The following is a 23,788-nucleotide window of genomic DNA, read 5'->3' on the forward strand; positions in this document are numbered from 1 at the left end:
CGTTTATACCTTTTAGTAAAAGATCCATGAACCAATAGTTAACTCTGTTACAAAAAGCAAATCACTAGAAAAAAATATAAATAATTACTACATTTATTATATTTTTTGTTTAAGAAGTGAAGGGGAATATGTAGGAAAATAGAATGTATACCTATACGAAAATATTTTACTTACTTGTCTTTGAATCAGTTGCCTTTTTGTAGTATTCAGAATCAAAAGGTGTCAAAGCGAAAGATTTTTTGAGACCACTGGCGTTCAAAGGGCCGGGTTGGTCTTGTTTTTCATCAACGCTATCAAACTCTTTGTCTTCTTTCTTCGGCTTATCCTCAATATATCGAAGGGGATAGTTTTCTAAGTCTTTGGAAGGTTTCTGCTTAGGGTAGCGATGAGAAACAGCTGGCTTCTTCAGCATATGGATCATGTAGTTTGGTGGTGTCTCGTTGGGAATCCATCGCGGATATTCATAATCGTATGGATTGGGTTCCATTTCTTGCATTTCCATTTGATTAATTATGTTTATTTCCTGTGCAAAAAAAACCAAAGGTTATAATTTGGTGAATAATTATTTTGAAATTTACGACAACTTTTTTAAATTTGTATTTTTATATCAATAGAAAATATTGTTATTATTATCAGCGTAAAGAATCGTTTGTATCTTAAATTTAAATTAGCGACACAATTTTAGATATGTAACAATAAATTGTAATGACTTTTGTTCTCTAAAGATAGATGAGAATGATTGTCGCCATCCGGCGCTCACGGTCAAGGAGGTAAGGGAACGAAAATATTTAACTACTTAACAAACGTGCTATGCCTTGTTAAATGCTAGTGAGCTATTTAATTAATAAATAGCCTGCGAGAGATTATTACACGTTTCTACATAAATATAAGGTTAAGGTCGTGCGTGCTGAAAAATGAACCGAGTCATTACTATCTTTAAACGTGTTAATAATCGCATACCGTACCCTAGGGATTTACGCGCACATTTAATACGTATAAAGTTCGTTAAATGCTATTATATTATGTCGTATAAAATAATTTTATTTATGGTTATATCCTCAACTTTAAAAAGTTTTTTTTTTATGATTTAGTTTGTTGGACCGACAAATGGTGGTAAGTAGCCTACACTGGGTGGTGGTGATCACTTACTAGTAGACATTAACAATGCTTCTTTGACCATTATTTACATCACCTTGGGAATTAAGATGTTATGTTTTAGATTTCTCTAGTAACACTGGCTCACTCACAAACACAATAACACAAAGAATTGCCGAGTGGGTGGTACATATACAGACAGGATTGCACAAAGGCTTGCCTTACCATCGATAAGTGGTACATTATGATTACATAAGGATAATATAAAGTCTGATTAAAATAAAAAGAAAAAAATTGTGTAAATGGAATTAAGAAACTTCAATGAAAGTATAACTTCAGTTAAAAACTTCATTGTAAAATGACGCAAGCACAAGAGGTGTTTGAAATTATTTCCATTTAGTTTCGCTATTTTCTTTCTGTTTTATATGTTTCTGGTTTAAAGTTTTTTAATGGATAAAAAATTAAACCCGCAGAGGTTTTTCCACAGCTCAACGGTAGCAGAGATATTTTTAATCTATGTTTCCAACGATATTATTTCAGGAATCATTTGTAAATTAAAATGAAATCATAAAATTTCTATATTTCTTACTTTGAAATTTAAATATCACTAATTGAATGTTCTATAACGATTGAATGGGAAAACGCCCCAGTGTAAAAACAGCCACAAAGAGCTTTTTGTTCGAACAGTTGTCGTGTTTTGGCGATGCAAGGAGTGTCCATTTGTAATGGCATTCAAATATATGGATGGGTGGTGTATCTTTCTATCCATGACTTTTATAATCCTATAGGATCGAATCCTCATACGGTCGCAAAGAGATCAGACGCATACCCAAAAACTTTTTGTGTACTTTTCAAAATACACTTAGAAGCAAACTTCCTAATTTTGTGATCTAATCTTGGTACTCTAGGACCTGCAGCATTTTAAGCTAAGTAGTATTTATAAATAGTAATCAAATAAATGTGACCAAGTAGAGTACTCCAGTGAAAAATCAAGTATTTAAATATACAGTTGTCCTCGTTACCTAATAGTTAAGGAAGCCAAACGTCCGGGTAGGAGGGGGGGGGGTATCCCACCCTTCTAATAGATAATATTAAGTAAATAAGGAATAGCCAAACTAAGAATTTATGTTTATACACGACATATATTGTTAGGGCTGTTACCCGGGAGTATTGGTACTGTGAGACTTCAAAATAAAACCACCGAGTATGTACTGCTGGTCAGATAGTGTAATTGCTCTTTTTATGAAATTACAAAAATTGTATTGTACTTTAGAAAAAACATTTCTATAGCGCGATGTAAAATACATGTAACGCCATCTATTGACCATCATCAATCATAAACTAAATGATTATTTGGCATAATGTCATTTGATCTTGAAAATATATACTTATCCATTGTTGTACTTAAAAAGTTTAAAGTTCACGACCTTACCTTTATAAATAATGTTAACCTTTCTTTACAAAACTTGATATATAATATGACGTATTTTAAATGTAAATACGAGACTTCTTTCTAGCTATTGAATGTCATAAGTTTTCGTATATTTAATTTCTTTTTCACGTTTATCGAGAACATTTATTTCGATGCTGTTATTGGATAGATTTCCAAGAAATGTTTAAATGAATTATTATTTTAATTACATATATCTATATCAGAAATTTAAACATTGAATTTTATTTTTTAATTCTATATCAGAAAAATTGTTAAAACATTAGTCAAACATTATTCTTTCAGAATTAATTTGTAGATGAATATTAAATTATAAAATTTTCAATTTTCGAACTATAAATAATGGCTTTGAACTTCGTAAATTAATGTAAAACAGTAAACGCTATTATGCATGAAAATTGAAATGTAATATAAATTTAGTAAATGTACATATAAGCTAAGAATAAGGTTACGGTATTAGAGTAACGCCTTAAAATAATACATTTTATGACATATCAAAGATAGGGCTTAAAAGGAAAGAATGTATGTAACAGACTAATTCCGTGTATTGATTTAATGATCCGTCGCTTGAACGGTTATCCCTATTCCGAAAGTTTTCCAATACGATCCAATCCATAGCTTTCTATATAACATACTATAATTAATCATCGCGTTGATCAATAGGTTGATCAACGCGATTATGTAGGCATAATCCAAGGAAAATTTTATTCTAAAGTAGGTAAGACTGTATCCTAAAAAATATGATACAAGTTATGAGGATTAACTTAATCGCCTCTGATTAAGGTCAGCGAAACTTTCTATTTTTACCATAAAATAAAATTCCACAGAATATATATTTAAAATATTAATAGTCACTATGTAACTTTCCGTTATGTAAAACTTTAAAAAAACAACTTAGTTTGTATTGTGTAAATTAAGGGCAAGTTAAAAAAAATATATATTATAAAACAACATAAATATGTATACCTATGTCACATTTGATAGTGAGCGTTTGTCGTGTACCATTATAGTCATTGATAACATTCAATCTCGCTAAAATAGTCGGGGTTGCGTTTGACGAGTCATACCTACTTATACACGTCGTATTCGCGCATTGGAAATAGACCAGATATAACAAGCAGTCCATCAAAGCGTAAATTAAACAGTATTACCCAGCTAAATTACAAAGGTCAAATGCTACTAATAATCCTAAATTAAAAAGGGTTTGTATGTAACTAAATATGGTAATGTTGTCCCGTGTCCGACCGATTTACGTGGCCGTAGCCAATCTCTTGGCAGACTAAGCAACTACTACAGAACATATTATAATGCTGATGTCACTCCCATAACTTAGACACCTTGCGATCTTATATCAAGAGATCTGTGTCTTATATCAAGCCATTAAATCTATTTTGATAACAGAAAAAGTTGGATTAATTAACGAATAGTAGAAAAAGCTCGACTTTTTTTAAAATCCTCATGTATGTTATTGTACACTTATATAATTCAATTATTGATTATATAATATTTGTTGTCGAAACGCTTGGCCCTTGGAGTAGTGGTGCAAAAAGCTTCATCAAAAGTATAACACCTCGCCTCATTGCCTCCACTGGTGACAGGTGGGCTGGTTCGTTTTTTGCCCAGAGGATCGGAATTGCGATTCAACGGGGAAATGCTGCTAACATTCTTGCCACCATTCCACGCGGTCAAGATTTATACAGTAACTAGTTTTAGTTCATATTTGTATATATATATTTAAGCATGTTGTTAATTCTTAATATGTTAATAAATTAATTATTATTTATTAGTTTTCTTATATTTAATTTTAATTTACTGCATTATTTATTTATTATTAGAAAATAAATATACGTACCAAACCAAAAATATATTTATTTAGATCGAAATTACGATCAACGATCAATTAACGATGTTTATATTGTATGAAAAATGCTCGGAGTTTTAATATTGCCACGCCAAGACGAGCCATGTAATAATTATTCATTTTAATTTGATTTATATAATATACAGTGTATAGTAATCTTGAATATTGCTAAATCCCAGATACATTTGGTGCTGGGAACAAGAACAAACATGTACCTTGCCCAAACCAATCGGGGCCGATTCAGCTCGATACAGAGGGCAGTTCACAATTTACTTTAAAATTAAAAACTAACATTCGCGAACGGTTTATTTCTATTTTTTGCCAATAAACCCATAGTCTGTGTGTTGTTACTAACTTCAGAATTCCCTTTCAAAAAACTGAGTAGGTCGTAAATAAGTTATAATTTTGTGATGTTATGGATAGAATAAGATTAAAGATTATGAATTATCAATTTTATTTTTATTATCAAATTGTTAAAGGATTTTATAGTTATTGTCATATTCCAATACAACAACAACAACAACAACAACAGCCTGTAAATTCCCACCGCCGGGATAAAGGCCTCCTCTCCCTTTGAGGAGAAGGTTTGGAACATATTCCACCATGCTGTTCCAATGCGGGTTGGTGGAATGCACATGTGGCAGAATTTCTATGAAATTTGTCACATGCAGGTTTCCTCACGATGTTTTCCTTCACCGCTGAGCACGAGATGAATTATAAAGACAAATTAAGCACATGAATCAGCGGTGCTTGGCTGGGTTTGAACCCGCATTCATCGGTTAAGATGAACGCGTTCTAACCGCTGGGCCATCTCGACTCAACATATAAATATTTGATCTAAATTTTTGATTATATCAAATAGTACAGAAGCATTATCATTTATCATTAAAGGAACCTCGTCAAAACTGGTTTTTTAAAAAAAATTTCTTCGCCAGTAGATTAAAACATAATTCATAAAGCCTATTCATTTTAATTAAATAAGCAATTAATTATTATGCACGTTCATATTGAGCATTATTCAAAACAATCCGGACTTTATGGGTTCAAATTAATCACTTAAATCAGATCCATGCACCAGTAAAGCCTCTAGTGACGTCATTGTACATCGAAAAATGACCTAATCGATTTTCGTACAATTAGATTACCATAGCGGTATCTGGCCTACTCTGACTCAGTACTTGCATTACATTAATGACATCGCATTAATTACAATACTAAAAACTTCAAAATATTTAAGTAATATTCGAAAACCAATAAATATGTAAAATTATTTAATTTTCGATGGTTATATATTTGATACATTTTGTTTTATTTTAATACCATTTGAGGCTTGAGTCTATTTTTCACACTAAGCTCACTAATATGTTTGTAATTGAAGCCAATAAAATTCACCATGATAAATAATACTCATAGGTTCATTCACTTGGTCACAAATTACTTTATAATAGCTGGTATAGTTTTGAACTTATACAAACACTGGTATTGACTGTAAAATTGACATTAGACAAATATATTGAACAGCTGTAACAAATTGTTTTGTATCCTTATAGAATATTAACATACATTGTTGCTTTTCTTGGTAGGAACTAGGAGGGCGTTGTGTAAGCATGTCTGGGTAGGTACCACACACTCATTAGATTTTAGTACACAATACTAAGTGTATTGTTGTGTTCCGGTGTGACTCAGAGTAACAACAGCCAAAATCAACAGCTCCCACCAAACTTGGAGGTTGGTGGCGCATTGGTAATATGAAGTTAATAATAACATTTCTTACAACACCAATATCCATGGGCGGTGGCGACAATTTTCCAACAGTTGGTAACCAATATCATTAAAACAAATCTGATATTATTAAAATACCAACATTTTCCTTTGAAAATACTATAGGAGAGGTTGGCGGCTCGTATTCCATCGTGCTCTCTACTCCCTTGTGTTTTCGAGGCGCATACACTCCGAGTAGAACATGATTCGTCGCTATATGTTATTATAATGAAAGGAAATATATGTTGTAATAAAGGGATTGTTTTTCTTTGTTTTCTTACTCTATATTTATCGGTGATAGAAGAGGACAAAACTGTCATTCTTTACCATCTATACAAAGCTTATTTCATTACAGAAGATAGAATAGCTTAGGCTTTAAATAAAATTATTTATTATTTGCTTGAGATATCAAGTAAAGTTTTACTTAACATAATCTGGTTATAATTATGTTCTTTATTACATACATAACATTCTCAAACAAGAAGGCTGCTGTTATGTAATGTTTCTTAATTGGGTCCGATTAAATTAATTTTGGGAAAGATTTTTGAACTAATTTCATTTTAAAATGACACATCTGCAGAATTGCCTTATAACCTTGAGAAAAGAAGAAAATAATTTTAAGGAAGGTTATTAATTAAAGGTAGAAATTGTAGAGTTTATAACAGTATTTGTGTAGAAAGATTTAAAAATTATTTTATTTTCAATAATTTTTCTTCAACTACCCGACGGATGAGGATTAGGCGATCTCGGAGTCCTAACAATAAAGTCCTGAGCTGGATAAGTCAGATTGTCGTGACACTGAACTGTGAAATGTTGGGATTAGAGAGAGCAACTGTTTATCGTACACATCAATGGAATAAGGCGTTAAGGTTATTAGCTTGGACTAAAATTTTCCAAGTGTTTTGAATAAATCTGCCGTATTATGCACGACAAATTATGATTGATTAATGCCTTTATTTAATATTTAATACAGCATTATTTACTATAGCATTCCACTTAACAAGATTTATCCTTTTCTAAAAAACTTCACCGAAATTCAAAATAAAATTTCTCTCTGTCCATAAAAAATCCATAGATTATTCAAGATCACCTGATTCTGAATTCTGAAGATTCAAGTTAATATAATCGAATCGAATGCAGATGGAAAAATTCTATCATTCTAAGAAATTTCCTTTTCAGTGTCTAAGGCGGATGAGCTTATCTTACACGTGTTCTCAATTTGATGGAGTAACATCTGCATCACTAAAGCAGGAATGGAAAAATAAATAAATTAAACATTTAGTAGAAACGATCGTGGGTGATTCGTTAGTACATATATACATACATAAGCATTGTGATGGCTAATGACAATAGTCTTGCTTGAAGTTCTTAACTTCTTAGAATTAATGGCCGTGCCGTTCTATAAGCTCGATCTTAAAGTTAGCATTTATCATTCTAGTTCTGTTGATGAGAAAACTTTAGGCGCCAATAATGTTGTACAGCGCTGAGCTTCATATAAAAGAGTTGGGCAGTAACATTACGAAAGCCATAATTATTTGGAGAACTGCTAAAGAATCTCTCATTTATTCCTGTTTAAGCAATGAAAACGTTCTCGACGTTTCCTCGTTTATACATTTTCCCGAAAAAACTTTCCAAAACATCAATTAAAATTGACATTACAATGACAATCAAAAAATATCAGGGTCACACCCTAAAAGTGGAAGATTTATTTAGGCTAATTTTCGGCTGGTCAATTGTTTCGAAGAATATCATAATGATACGGATTTTTAACCGCCGCGTGTTGCCGTCAAATTTATCATTTACTATGGAAAATACCGTTATATAGTACGACACAACTTAGATGTAGCATCGGCAAAATTCGTAAAACCGATCACATCAGAATTAAGTACGCTATCAAATTATCAATATTTATTTCTTATGTGAATATGATCTTTACCGAATTTGACACGTCGATTTATATGAACTTGCTATTTCTATTGGTTGTATAAATCGGCAGTAATCGGTTTTATTGAACTCATCGATGCTACATCTAAGTTGTGTCGTACTATACAATGTTGCGTCCTAATATATACCATGTCAGAATTAACAAAATATCCACCGCCCTAATGGTATACCAGGAAACAGCAATAATTAGTATTATTGTGTTTCTAATTGAAGGGTGACTGAAACATTGTAACTACAGTTCAACGAGTGAATGTTTACCTATGAAGAAAAACATGTAAATGTATATCGGGCTACGATGTTGGCCCGCGATTACCTTCTACACTACTTAAACGATTTCAATGATATTTCATAGATGTGTATAACTTGATAACGGGTTGTACAAAGTACGTACAAAGACCACACGAATGGACGCGCGAGTATAATTAGTCTATTAATAATTTTGTTTTACAACAACAAAACCATAAGCTAAACTAAAAATATATTTATATTATAATATACACACAACTTTTGTTGTCGCCCGCGACTTCGCTCGCCTTTTAGAGTTGGTTATCATGTGTTAGTCGAGATGGCCTAGCGGTTAGAACGCGTGCATCTTAACCGATGATTGCGCGTTCAAACCCAGGCAGGCACCGCTGATTCATGTGCTTAATTTGCTTTATAATTCATCTTGTGCTCAGCGGTGAAGGAAAACATCGTGAGGGAACCTGCCACTTGTGTATTCCACCAACCCGCATTGGAACAGCGTGATGGAATATGTTCCAAACCTTCTCCTCAAAGGGAGAGGAGGCCTTTAGCCCAGCAGTGGGAATTTACAGGCTGTTGTTGTTATCATATGTTAGGAAAAAAACGTAGTCATAGTAGTAGAAGGACATATCCTTCCTCGAAGTTCAAGTTTGCTTCACACCAAACTTCATCAAATTCGATTCATCGGTTTGGCCGTGAAAGAGCGACAGAGAGATAGAGAGACAGATTTATTTTCACATATACAATATTTATATAGACATAATATAATAATAGCATTTGCTACTATTATATTATATACTAGCTGTAGCACGCGGCTTTGCTCGTAAAATATGGTTATAAATAACTCAACAGTCTAATTTAAAACATTACGTTAGTTCATAAAGAACATTTTTGGTTCAACTTTGGTAGAAGTTGGTAAAAGACATTCTCGACAAGGCTAATAAGAATTTTCAGACGAAAACCATTCTTCTCTTAGTTTTAGTCCGGCCATTTTAAAGTTTTGATCATGTGCTTTATTAAATGATTTTTACTGTACTCAGTATCCCAAAAATACTGTTTCATGTTTCTGTTTCAAATTACTGACTTTCATTCTAACTATCAACCTTTGCTGGGAACTCTTAAGAGTAGAATATCCAGAAATGCTTTAATAGGTTCAGACTCATTTTTAATCAGTATCCCATAATTAAAGATTCTTATTTCTGCGCAATAAAAATTACTGACTTTCTATAGTAACATTCAACCTTTATTTCACCTCATTTGAGTAGAATATCCAAAAACGTATAAATAAAAATCTTATCGTTTGTAATCAGTATCCCAAAAATACATTTTTATGTTTCTACCTTAAAAAGTAACAGACTTCCATTCCATCCTTGTAAAAACGCTTAAATTAGTATTTACTCATTTCTAATTAATTATTAATCTTGAAATAAAGTTTCACTTTCAACCCTTATTTCACCCATTTAGGGATAGAATATCGAAAATCGCTGAAATAGGTATCGACTTATTTTTAATCAGTATCCGTATAAAAAAGTAAAATTTCATGTTTCTAACTTAAAAACTGACGGACATCCATACAAACGTTTAACCCCTATTCAACCCCTCAGGGGTAGAATTTCCAAAATTCCTATCTTAGTGGGTGTCTACTCAATAAATCCATCTTACTCACCATATTTCAAAGCCCTAACTTTAGTAGTTTACGCTGAGCGATGATGAATCAGTCGGTAAGGACTTGTTATTTTATAAAAATATATATTATAGTAGTAGTATATATATTATGATTAAAGTAGCATTTATAGTATTTGTACCGACCATTAAGTGATTGATTAATAAAGCTGTGCAGAGAGTATTTTCATTTAATATTCATTAAAATTATTGTTTGTTTATTACCGATACATGGAATTCAATAAAGTATATTTATACAATATTGTGTGTATAATTGGCGTATTACGTTTTCGTGAAATAAATAAGAGCTATTAATAACGATATTCTATTGAAATAATGTACATTTATTATTTAAAAAATATTTCCTACTGCGTGAAGTGTTGTGTAATGTATGTATTGATCTCGAAAATAACTGAGATGTTGTCATGGGCTTTGTCGAGTCATCACCCTACACTAGCACAAAATTATTCCGTAAGCATCGCGTTATCAGAATTAGGTTTACTTGAAATTGTACGATTGACTCAAAAGGACTTTACTTGGTGGTAGGGCTTTGTGCAAGCCCGTCTGGGTAGGTACCACCCACTCATCAGTTATTCTACCGCCAAATAATAGTACTCAGTATTGTTGTGTTCCGGTTTCAAGGGTGAGTGAGCCAGTGTAACTACATGCACAAGGGACATAACATCTTAGTTCTCAATGTTCATTGACGATGTATGGAATAGTTAATATTTCTTACATCTTCTTTGTCTATGGGTGATGGTGACAACTTACCGTCAGGTGGCCTATATGCTCATCCGCCAACCTATACCATAAGGACTAAGACTATGGGCGGTTTACTTCTATATGGAGCGGACTGTTTTGTAGCACGCGTGTTTCGATGTTCTTTGAAGTAAATTATTTATTGGACTATACAGAGTTGATATTCATTGATAATGCATGAAACTAAATGCAGACAATATAATTATAATGCACGATACATGCGATCCTTACAAAGAACGCGTTACAAAATTTGCTGCTTTTGTAGAAAATTCTGTTATTTTGGATGACAACGCCCGTTCCGAATATTCCGTAATTGTTGAAGCGTATATACAGAATTTCAGAGGTCGGTATGTGTCGTTTGGATTGATCAAAGTAAAAAAGCTTAAAGTCTCGACCTCGACCTCGATATGGTTGGATGATGTCTGGTCCGCAGAATAGATGAACGAGCTCAAAAATATTACCCCAAGAAACCATTACCTATGTTAAAGGATATCATGTCAATTATATCAAAAAGTATGTTTTTTTTAAATTTCGAATAACGAAATAAAAACTGATTTCATTTCAATTATTAATTGTGTTAAATAAAGCGAAAAAAAATTTAGTTAATAAGATGTGGTAATAATATACTGTTCGAGTTCAAAAGTCTTTAATTATAATTATATCCACCCTTGATTAACTAATTACTTAATCATAGTCTATAATTTACATATTATCTTCATAATAATTCATAGGAGACATTGGGAACATCAGAAGAAATATAAAACTTTTGGTAACTAATCAAAAACCAAAATAAAATCCGACCTACAAAATTAAAACCGGGCCAAAAATTATCGATAATAGCGACAAAATAATTATTGCTAAATTCCTTTAAGTTTACTCTTTTAAAGTAAGTATATATAATGAAAACGATAAAATTTAACGATTCGCTTTGACAACACTTTCCAGCATCCTCTAGTTTTAATAAATGCAATACATTTGGTAAATAAAATTATTGCTAGCTATAAAAATTTAATACAAAATGATTTATTTTTAAATAAGCTATGTAATATACATTCAAGTAAGAAATATTAATAAAAAATTGTTTGTGGACAGAAGAATATTTTTTAATTCAGGTGGAATTAAAAAATATTCTTTTTCAATATCAAGGAGGATGTTTAATTAGTCATTAACTCCTCTTTATTTTTTATGTCTAGCCGTTTCAAAATGATGTCTGAGAAATGTGTTACTGTTTTTTTTGATTATAATATAATATTAAGACGAAAATGTCCGCGAAGCATGGTAGATTATACAGGCTTCCTTTATTAAAATACATTTTGAGTTTAAAACGATGTTGCCGCAAAAAACAGTTAACTGACGGAACTCATAAATCTTGGTAATTTGATATCTCTCTACTAATTAACAATTCTTAACAGTATACTTCAGCGGAAATACTCGATAAAATAAATCGTTGAGATCCGTGGTGACGAGAAAATAGCGGATTGGGTTTGGGAAAGGGCTTATCATGCTTGGCGGACAAGACCAAGGCTTCCTTCATCTCTCAAGGTTTTTCAACAACAACAGCCTGTAAATTCCCACTGCTAGGCTAAAGGCCGCCTCTCCGATTGAGGAGAAGGTTTGGAACATATTCCACCACGCTGTTCCAATGCGGGTTGGTGGAATACACATGTGGCAGATTTTCTATGAAATTTGTCACATGCAGGTTTCCTCACGATGTTTTCCTTCACCGCTGAGCACGAGATGAATTATAAAGACAAAATAAGCACATGAATCAGCGGTGCCTGCCAGGGTTTGAACCCGCAATCATCGGTTAAGATGCACGCGTTCTAACCGCTAGGCCATCTCGACTCTCTCAAGATTTAAGTATAGGTAAATATAGACTCCGACGTAAGAGGTGGGGAGCTCACGAATCTTGTTTGTGGGTGACAACCCTAATTATCACACATTGTAGATAATGTTGTATCGGAATGGCTTCGTAGCCTCTTGGTACAAAATACCGCTACTAGGGAAAACTAAATTAAGCGCCATTTTTTTCAAATAAATATTACCTATATCTTTAATATGACACTAATTCAAGTGTGGAACTCCAGTTCCAAATAGCAAGAGTTGCACACGTATTAGCAACAACAAAAGAGGAAACAGGCTTATTATAAGTAGGGAAATAATAAATACAAGCAAATAAATATCGATATATAGAAAATTTTAAACGATGAATCATAAAAAGAAGGATTTTTGTTTTAATGCCAATTCATATTATTTGTAAAAGATACATTGGTAAATATAAATATTATTCGATAAAAGATTATACGGTAGACTATAAAATAGTGTGGAGCTAATTATTGTTGACTTCCAGGCACGCTGTACATACAATATACGTATATAATTATAGTTAACTAATATAACTTTGTATTTTTAAACTTTGAAACTGAGTAACAACATAGTTTCCAACATAGTTCTTCCCGGTAGATTCTGGATTCCGAACCGGTGATAGCTTCACTTAATATAGTTTGTTAAATAACTATTCAAAGGGGGTTTTTAAAAGATATATATACAAAGAAATATATAGATTTGGATTTTTTAATTCAATAAGTCAAAAAACTACATACAAGGTGTCTTGAAATGAAAGCTCATTTAAAAATATATATATATCCTGGTTTAATTTATAACTCAGTTGTTGGAATCGATAAATACACGTAAGTCTGCGAATACTTTTACGTTAAAAGCAAATTTAATACCTATTGATATATAATACATAAACAATGTGCTATTTATTGCACAAAATTTATGTTTAATTTCTACGTAATTAGCGCGCTCGCTCGTTTATTAATAACGCGCATTATGAAGCGGTTTTGCCGCTTATTACATTGCTTAAAGTCGAGTCTCCACAAAAGGAACTTATTTTTATAGAGTATTATATGAAGGATCCGACGACATTCGCAGGATCGCCAGTAGAAGCTGGAGGAGGGAAGCAGTGGACTGAGCAACGCGCTTTGGGGGCGGCCAATGGTAAGCAGTGGAAAGCAGTGGGCTGATGAAACACACATCCAGAATTGAGTTTCCTATTTCGATTACTGTTAATTCTAATTAGGTATTGGGGGGGGGGGATGGTGTATAATTATGTCGAATTTGAAGCTTAATTTTAATTGTCGATTACTTATTTTAATTTCAACTAAAAGCTTAATAACAGTCAGCGAGTTTGGGAAGAATTGCAATCAGATACAATAACAGAAATTTCCAATAATTACAGTGAAAACCCACCTTAATATTCCGAGAGTATCTATTATACCCGGGAGCTTTATAATGTTCAAGGATGCTGTGTAAGATTAAGTTTGCAGTTATAGTTAGTATTTTATACAAAGAAAATCCATAAATGAGGGTAGATGAAACTTAACTATATGAATAAAGTGAAATAAATGTTCGTGCTCGTAGGTATTTGTTTTAATATGTTCAGCCTTGGCTAGAATCAACATGAAGAAATTGTCAGATGAAATTCTGCCACAAATGTAGTCACTGTTTTTTTACACCGCCTTTGCAGACAACATGATCAAACATTTACTACAACTAGTAACAGTATTTTTGCTCGAAACGTTTACATTTAAATCACTCACAGAGAAAATTACAACACCAATGTAGAAAAGTTAAGTCGCATAGGCGTACATAATACGATTAATATTACAATAACCTAAATAATATGAGTACAGTGCAAACAAGTATTGATATTTTGTAATGTAAAGTAGGGTAGTTTAATAAAAATATATTGCATAATCAAAATAATGATATGTAAGGACGACGATACGGTACATAAAAATAATCAAATGTGATTATTTTTATCAACCGACTTCCAAAAGGAGGAGGTTATCAATTCGTCTGTATTTTTTTTTTTTTTTTTTTTTTTTTTTTTTATGTTTGTTACCTCATAACTTTTCACTGGGTGGACCGATTTTGATAATTTTTTTTTGTTTGAAAGGTAGTGCTTCCCGTGGGGTCCCATTTTTTTATTTTTTTTTCCGATGATGGTATCCATGTGAAAACGACATAAGTCTTAAATTTGCATTATGTATATGCGCGACAAATAGGTGAATAACTGAAAATCACGTTAACCAATTTTGATAATTCTTTTTTTATTATAAAATATATACTTTAAGGGTAATTTGGTGAAAGTTTGGTAAGGTTCTGAGCACAGGATCCATGACAATGTAACGGAACGGAAGGGAACGGAACAATTCTGAGGAGCACGTTAGCGATACTCGGTCGAATCTTTTATTTATAGGTTATTTGGATATTTGAGTCACCTTCCGTAATGTGGTTATGTTTATGTAATTATCATAGTCGAATATTATAATCAACTAGCTACCCACCCCGGCTTCGCACGGGTGCAATACTGATACTAAATATACTACAGAATTTGTTTATATACGACATCACATCGCAAACTTCTAAAATTATCAGTGTTTCCTTACTATATTGTTCATGTTTTATATACACAAACCTTCCCCTTGAATCACACTATCTTTTAAAAAAAACCGCATCAAAATCCGTTGCGTAGATTTAAAGATATAGGGACAGAGAAAGCGACTTGGTTTTATACTATGTAGTGATGGAACTCCTATACGGCTCGCAGTTAGGGTGCGATATGGGGCAGAATTTCTTACTATCTTTAATCAAATTTTGTGTATGTGATGTGATGTCATATGATGTACGAAATATAGTTGGTCTTTTTCAAAGTTTTTTTGCTGAGTTCGATTACAGCTCTTTCGAGGGATCCTTGTAGTTTACGCCGCGTGACGTATTAAATCCGCATTTTCGAAAGTCTATTTTTGCTTTATTCGCAAGTTTCCTTTGAAATTGTCCTCGAAGTAGTTTCTGACTCATATAAACGGAACGTTTAATCTATCCATGTTAAAAAAAATTAGTTAGTCAACATCAGCTTCACTTAAAATCAAAAAATAAATAAAATTTTAACAAAAAGAAAAACCGACTTCAAACAAAACACTGTTTTAAAAACAAATGAATATGCACGAAAAAGTAATAAAAATAATTGCGTATTCAACATATTTTTTAGAGTCTTCCTAAGTTAAATGAAATGAAAAATATTAGACTACTTAAAAGTCGATTAACGATTATATCATGTAGTTATAATTATTGTTATATTTGGAGTCGGTGTCAGCCAATAAAACCCTACAGTATATCTATCAAAAAACAATACGAGAATACTTTGACAAATATGTTTTTTACAAATTACCTTTTACACAATAATATACTGGATCAATCAAGGGGCTCGTATCGCTTCTTTCTTTTGATTGTTGGGGCAAGGGCACCGTGGCTGACACCGGCTCCAAATATACCAATAACTATAACTACATGATATAATCGTTAATCGACTTTTAAGTAGTCTAATATTTTTCATTTCATTTAACTTAGGAAGACTCTAAAAAATATGTTGAATACGCAATTATTTATATTGTTGTATCTCTATTTTGGTTGGTGTAATTGGTGATATTATTGGCAAAAACGTTGGACGTAACATCTGAGATTGGCGGTGCATTAATGATTGACTAATCGGCGGAGGTGTCCACTTACTATCAGGTGGCAATTGCCGGTCCGCCTCTTGTTACAAATGATCGTACGACGTTCGGTTCAGATCTACGATAAACATTTGAAACATTTGATATTTGAAACATATTTATTTTATTTTACTCATTAGATCAAGATAATCAACTTTTAAATAGGAACTATGATGACATAAATATTCAAAAAAATTAAATAATCACATATCATATAATTCATATTAACTGGTAAATAGTAACGAACTGTTCTTTCAGAATGTTTTAACAAACAATAATAATGAGGTTTTATTACGGAACGTTTAAAACGAAACATGTTGTACATACAATGGGCCTGTCACTGAAATCCGCTAACTAAGCCTCTTTATGCTTTCGTAATTTGAAAATGCATATTTCAACATGCACTTTCATATTGTGATTTAGTACAATTTCCACGAGACTGGGGAAATTATACGCGCCGTGTTTTAATGGATTACCAAGTTCATTTGCCATACATGATCAAGCGTAATTCGATTTCGTCAATTAGTTGACGTGCGACGAATACTGAATTGTATTTGATACGAGCCAAGCCGACTTAGAATGCTGACTGATCTGTTATAAACATCAACTAGTGTATACATATATATGTATCCTTTCTATATGAAAAGTTAATATTATAAATTATTAATAACTGTTCGTTCTTACGAGCCGAGATGTCCCAGTGGTAAGAACGCGTACATCTTAACCGATGATTGTGGCTTCAAAACCAGGTAAGCACCACTGAATTTTCGTGATTTTAATTTGTGTTTATAATTCTACTCGAGCTTGGCGGTGAAGGAAAACCTGCATGTGTCTAACTTCAACGAAATTGTGCCACATGTGAAACCACCAACACACATTGGAGCAGCGTAGTGGAATATGCTTCTAACCTTCTCCTTATAGTGAGGAGACCTTATTTGTAGAGGCTGTTACTGAGACTACTGATTTGATCTTATGTATTTTATTTAAAGGATATTTGATACCAATGTAATTGATACTTTGTCATTGGCACATACATACATATGTGTACATAGGTTACCAGAGATCGTGAGATTTTATGTATTGAAGGTGGCGGCACACCTATTGCCGTCAAGAAAAAACTGTTATTCATTTGTCTGGTTATCGTTGCTCTGTTAAGGATATTTAGATACGACTTAAAATGTATTCTAAATTTTCCTTTGTCAATAAATGTCTTTGTTGTCACCCTCGTAGCCTGAAATCTTTAATATAATTAGTTATTTTATTGGCTTATTCTGAGTCTTAGTCGTCAATTCAGATTTTAATGTGTCAAATAGATTAATTATACAGGTAACATTAATTAGTTTAGAGTGAATTTAATTCCACATTGTTATATTAAGCATTTCCTTAAGCTTTCGGTATCCTATTGATGTGACCTTTGTCTCAATGGTTTCCTAATAATATTGTCGGTATTCTAATGTAAGGTAGCTGTTCTTAGTGTGCACCCTCATAGTCTAAGAGCCAGTGATAGGTAGACTTACGGTATAGTTGCGAGGTTTCCTTTTAGCGTGCCAAAGAGTTGAAACGCATAAAAATGTACTTTCAAAACGTGATCGCAGTATGTCTGCCATTTTGTTGTCTTAAAATATATTAGAAAAACTAAGGGTAGACACTTCCTATTGTCACTCAAACTCAAATAACTTTATTCAATATTAGAAGAAGAAGCATAGAAGCATTACACTTTCTTATTGATGGTCACTAACACTACCACCGGTTCGGAAAAGAAAATACCCTGACCTGAGAAGAACCGGCGAAAGAAACTCAGCGGGTCTTTTTTTTTATTTGTCTCATATATTAGATAAACAATTTAATATGAGATGAAATAGCCAGGAGGCGATCGTTTCATTCCCAAGGTGTGCTATCGATCATAACTTCCAATGGAATTCTGTTTTCTACTATATTTTTTATAGGATTCGTTGGGAATAGCGAACCTCCATTTTCCCAACAGCAGGTGAAGTAGTATACCTGGCAGTAATATGGAGCTTGCTACTATTCCGTAAGTCTGCCGATCACTAGATCTCAGTCTGTGAGTGACGGCAAACCGCGTACGCTGGGTTCGTTGCGAGCCTATAAAATAATCGATATGATTGAACCTGTCCGGTCTGAGAGCAGAGCATACGATCCGGTGCATTATGCTGGCGGTTGTTACTAACAATATGCAGTTACGAACACAATAAGTGTGTTTGTGTGTAACAGACTAGACTTCGCAGTATCAAAAAATTAAATACTTTGATTGAAATCGCTTGGTTTAGACATTTGATTCTGAATGGCCAGTGACAAACATAATAGATTTGTTGTATTATTGTGACTATGTGTGTCAAAGATGACGAATCCGACCCAAACAATCTTGCCGACTAGCCGTCATGTACAAAATATAAAAAAATACTTATAAATTTAAAAATAGAACGTTAAACAAAAAAGTTAAAATTAAATTGTATTTTATATCGATATTTTATATAACGCATTAAGAACATGTTTTCGGTGAATATTTAAATTCAGCCTGCTGCTGAAATCCGGATTTGAGTTTTCAATCGGAAATGTCGGTTGGCTGAATACCTGACAACACAATACACTAACTTACGTCATTCCAACATATAGAAAAAAAAATTAAATCTCTTCATTTTCCACATTGCACGAGTAGAATCACTTGTCCTGACATTTATACTTTTTTAATGCTTTCATTCGTAACTATCATGTCAACGTCAGCATGTAGGTTAGAAATGAAGTAATGAATACTTAAAAAGTTATAGCCAATCTGAGGCGTAGTTACTGTATTAAAAAGTATTTATTGAAACACAAATAACAACTACTTTTTAAAAAAAGGATTTCTTAAAATATATCACTGTAGAAGATGGACTTTTTTAAGTTATAGATTGGCGGACGAGCATATAGGCCACTTAACTATTCCTTACATCGTCAATGTGCCACCAACTTTGGAAACTAAGATTTTATCTCCCTTGTGCATGTAGTTACACTGGCTCACTCACTGACTTTAATAATTATGAAATTCAAACAAACTATTGCATCAGTATATAAATTTTCATTGATTGATATGGGCCAGGCGTGCATCTTAATCGATGAATGCGGTTTCAAATCCCATTGATTTTTTATGTGCTTATTTAGTGATTAGGAAAACCTGTATTTATCTATTTTCAACAAAATTCTGTCATAAATGTATCGACTAAGCCGCTTAATCGCACTAAAAAGCTCCAAACCTTCTGCTCAACGGGAAAGTCTGTTACTATACTAAAGTGAAATACGTACTGACTTGTTACAGAATGGCTGTAGTTCTGCCTACTTTAGTTATGTCTCTTGGCAATAATCACAATTACCTTTCATCCGAGAACAAAAGAGAATATTTAGTTGCTTGGAGATAAAGGATAAAAGGATCTCTAAAGAACTGCTAGAATCGTTTTATTTAAATTTCTGTTGATATTTTCATTTTCTAAAACCTGTTTACATACAAATAATAAAATAAGTAGATTTAAATTCTCTGAATACTTTACTTGTATGATAAATTACTAAATTTACTTAAAGATGTGAACATAATTTTTTTAAAATGCTTGTAATATAATATAACCTTTTTAGAAACGTATGTATCAAAGAAAATTGCATTTTCAAATAACGAATTGTGTATTTTTTTTATTGTTTTAACAAGAATAATTCGCCAAGGCAATCTATTTGCCTTTTATCATATTACTATGTAGCTCTTTCATTTAAGGCACTTATAATTTAAATTTAAATGAAACCACAGTAATCACATAATTCAGTAATACATGTAAAAATAACGTTTCGTTTGTAATCATTATGAAAAAGAAACTCATATTATGTGAATTAGAAATGAAAGTCAAACATATTTTGATGTTTCATCGTTATTGATTTATATGAATTATGTGGAAATTAAATAAAGGATGACCTACTCTACTGAGTGTAATTACATTTACCCTGGATTAACGATTACTGTAATTTTATATACTGGTTACTTACCACGCGTTCAAAGAATCGTTGTGCATTATTAATACACCTATAATATTGTTCTTTAGAAATATCGTAATAATTTGATGTTTCTGTCTTTATTATTTAATTAAACATCATAAATGATAAATTTATATTTATGATGTTTTTAGAGCCGAGATGGCCCAGTGGTTAGAACACGTGCATCTGAACCGATGATTTCGAGTTCAAACCCACTCTAGCACTAGCATACATATGTGCTTAATTTGGGTTTATAATTCATCTCGTGCTCGGCGGTGAAGGAAATCTTCGTGAGGAAACCTGCATGTGTCTAATTTCATTGAAATTCTGCCACATGTGCATTCCACCAACCCACATTGGAACAGCGTGATGGAATATGTTCCGAACCCTCCACTCATGTTCTCCTTAATGTGAGAGGAGGCCATTAGTCCAGCAGTGGGAAATTTACAGGCTATTACTTTTTTATACTTTATCATAATTGAAGAACCGTATTTATCAAAATAGAATAAAATACAAGTTTCGTACAAAAACAGACGCAAACGTAGCATGAAAAAGTTCAAAAATATACTGTATTAAATTTAGTTGGAATTGTTTATTCTGCGACATTGCTGCCGGTGAAACTGTTAAAAAACTATTTCCGCTATTTCAGTATTGCAACTACACATAAATAAGGTGAACATTTATTAAAAAAATATACCTTAACCTTATCCTATCTCAGATTTGATTTAAAGAGGAAAGTGCTTTTTTGTTAATTGTTATACTAACGTTTTAACTACTTAAGCATATATCTTGAAATTTTACAAGTACTTCGTCAGAGATTCTGTAAATGATATAGAACCCAATAACGCAAACACAAGATCGAAATCTTAATCAATCAATATCATAGAGCTTATCACATTTTGATAATTCATAGAGTACGCGTTGTTTTTCAAATTTATTCTAATGGTATACTTCGACTGTTAATTTTTTAATTATTATTTATAAACTAGTGCTGTGTCATAATTTAATCAAACTTCTCTTGCTTATAGATGAAAACGTAGATCAAACTTACTCTATCAACGATCAAGTTTGCTTATGCTCAAGTTTCAAGTTGATGATAACAGACGTAGCGCTCAAGCTGACATTAACTTGTCGAAGCTGTAGCTTTATATAACTAATAATATCATTGTTTAAAACTAAAACACATTTCTTGAATTAATGAGCTATAATAATAGTAGGTGTTCAAATATTAGCTCATCGAATTAAATGTCTTTAACGATATCAAATCAAGTATCTGAAGCCGCTTATAAAAATATCTTACAAGATATGTCCTTATCTGATCACATTATAATAATTTTGAAAAAGGAAATATAAAAAAAAATACAAACATATTCATTTCGAGAAAAAGGCGTAAGAGGCATATGCATTGGGGTGTGTATTAGTTACTACCTCAAAGTCAAAAACCTTTATTCAAAATAGAAGTGTTTACACTTTCTTATTGACTGTCGAAAATCGACCACTATAATACATATAATATCTCAGACCTGAGAAGAAACGGCGAAAGAAACTCAGCGTGATCTATTTTTTTTTATAATGTCAATTTACAATATACAATAATAAACATATTCTTGTTATTTGAAACTCAACTACTTTTTAGATTTATCAACTCATATTATACATTCGTTGCTCTATCATTACGTATTATAAAAACAATTGCGTTAGAAGTTACGAAAGCGACAGCTGTATAAAACTGTTCAGCCGTTATAATTAGTCATTTCACCGTAAATATTACATACATTGTGAAAATGTTTGTACGTAATAATTCATCAATACTTGTTATGTAGTCACGTAATGAATGTTTAAATGCTTTCCATTAAAACCTTTAATATACATGATTTTCAAAATATTATCAGCTTCATACATATTTAACAACTATTTGACCCGGCCACTTCGCTGGCCGCAATATATTATTTAATTGTTGAGTGCATTTTACTGGAACTAATTTTTAATACATGTAACAAGAAAAGTATAAAGCCTACGCTCTTAACCGATTTAGTGTTGGGTTTTCGTGAAAAAAACCATTATTATTGTTAAGTTTTTGGTTTCTGTAACGGAAGCATCTTTTGAAGTTTTCAAATCTTTCAGGTAAGACCTTACTTGTTATAGTTAAAAAAATTGTACGTTTTTTTACATTTTCCACGCTGAAGAAATTTATTTAACGCCTCTAAAAAAATAATTCGCACTTACCCGATCGAGAAGGCTTTCTTCACGTGGTTGAGGGATGCGCGGGGAGTCGTCATAGCCGATGTCGTGTGGAAGGAGGAATCTCGGTAAAATGTAAGCCGTTAGAAACTCGGGCGGTGGTGGGATGGGCACTCTTTGCCGCTGCGGTCCGGGAAGTCCCTCGGGCGGAGCATTGGTAGCTACTGAAAAATAACTCGCTTCAGTTTCAAAGGTCAACAGAGCAACAAGTTTTAGGAACTAAGCGAAACCCAATTTATCTAATAGAAGTTGTTTGTAGCTGTAATTATTATTTATAGCTGTAAATATAAAGACGTCATTTAAATTCGACAGAATTGTTTTGTTAACGAAATGGTAGCATAAGATACTATTCAAGTATTTAATTAAAAAAATTAAGTCTAAAAATTACACAACGGGATTTCCCCTAGCAAAAGACAGATATATAAATAATAAGAAATAAAGTTATACCTGCTTGATACTTTCCTACTCAGCTAACAACTTATTTCTTATTCATAAATTGCACAATAAGGCGGGTCCTTTATAAGAAAAAATGCTAACGTAAAATTTATTAAAATAAAGTTTTTATTTTTTATTTATATAAAAACCTTACAAAGTGCTTCCATTTAATTTAAAAAAAGTGTTCAGTGTGTTGTGTTGATGAAACCAAAACGTGGAGCACGTTTCATAAACATTGAACTTTAACAATATCGGTTTTAAGGTATTAAGGTTTACGAAGCAAAATATTTTAATATGAAAAAGTGATTATCTTTTGTGTGACTGATATATCATAATATTTTGACCATCATTGAAATTATTGATCTGTAATTGATACTGATAATAATTGATCATTGGTGACTTGTCAAGCTTTTTAAAATGATTGACTGATGACTTTCTACCTTCGTATAATAAAAACTAATAAGAGAAGAAACATTTTAAAATACTTTATTGTACACTATGGTGTACACTATGGGTAATCTGGAAGAGATGACAATTTATCTCTAAGTCCGCCTCGTGTACAACACATTAAACATTTCTATATTTTTTGTTTTAATTTTTAGTATTAATTATTTCATTATTTTCTAGTCCCAAAATTTATTTATACTATGTTATGACATGTTTAATGTGTTGTACACGAGGCGGACTTAGAGATAAATTGTCATCTCTTCCAGATTACCCAAGGATAATGCTAGCTTACAAATATAATCCTTGTCTATATATCAG

At 32.2% G+C, this 23,788-nt stretch overlaps 1 protein-coding gene across 1 annotated transcript in view; it reads right to left on the bottom strand.

Annotated features, from left to right (window-relative positions):
- Positions 1 to 23,788, bottom strand: part of LOC124543427 (protein cab-1) — a 56,444-nt gene that overhangs the window by 22,731 nt on the left and 9,925 nt on the right. Inside the window, exons 2-3 of the mRNA XM_047121650.1 lie at positions 22,574 to 22,752; positions 175 to 523 (exon numbers count right to left, since the gene is read on the bottom strand). Of these exons, the coding sequence (XP_046977606.1) occupies positions 175 to 523; positions 22,574 to 22,752 (528 nt within the window). The remainder of the gene's footprint in view (positions 1 to 174; positions 524 to 22,573; positions 22,753 to 23,788) is intronic.

Source organism: Vanessa cardui, chromosome Z (genome assembly GCF_905220365.1).
Source record: "Vanessa cardui chromosome Z, ilVanCard2.1, whole genome shotgun sequence".
Classification (NCBI taxonomy): Eukaryota; Metazoa; Arthropoda; class Insecta; order Lepidoptera; family Nymphalidae; genus Vanessa; species Vanessa cardui.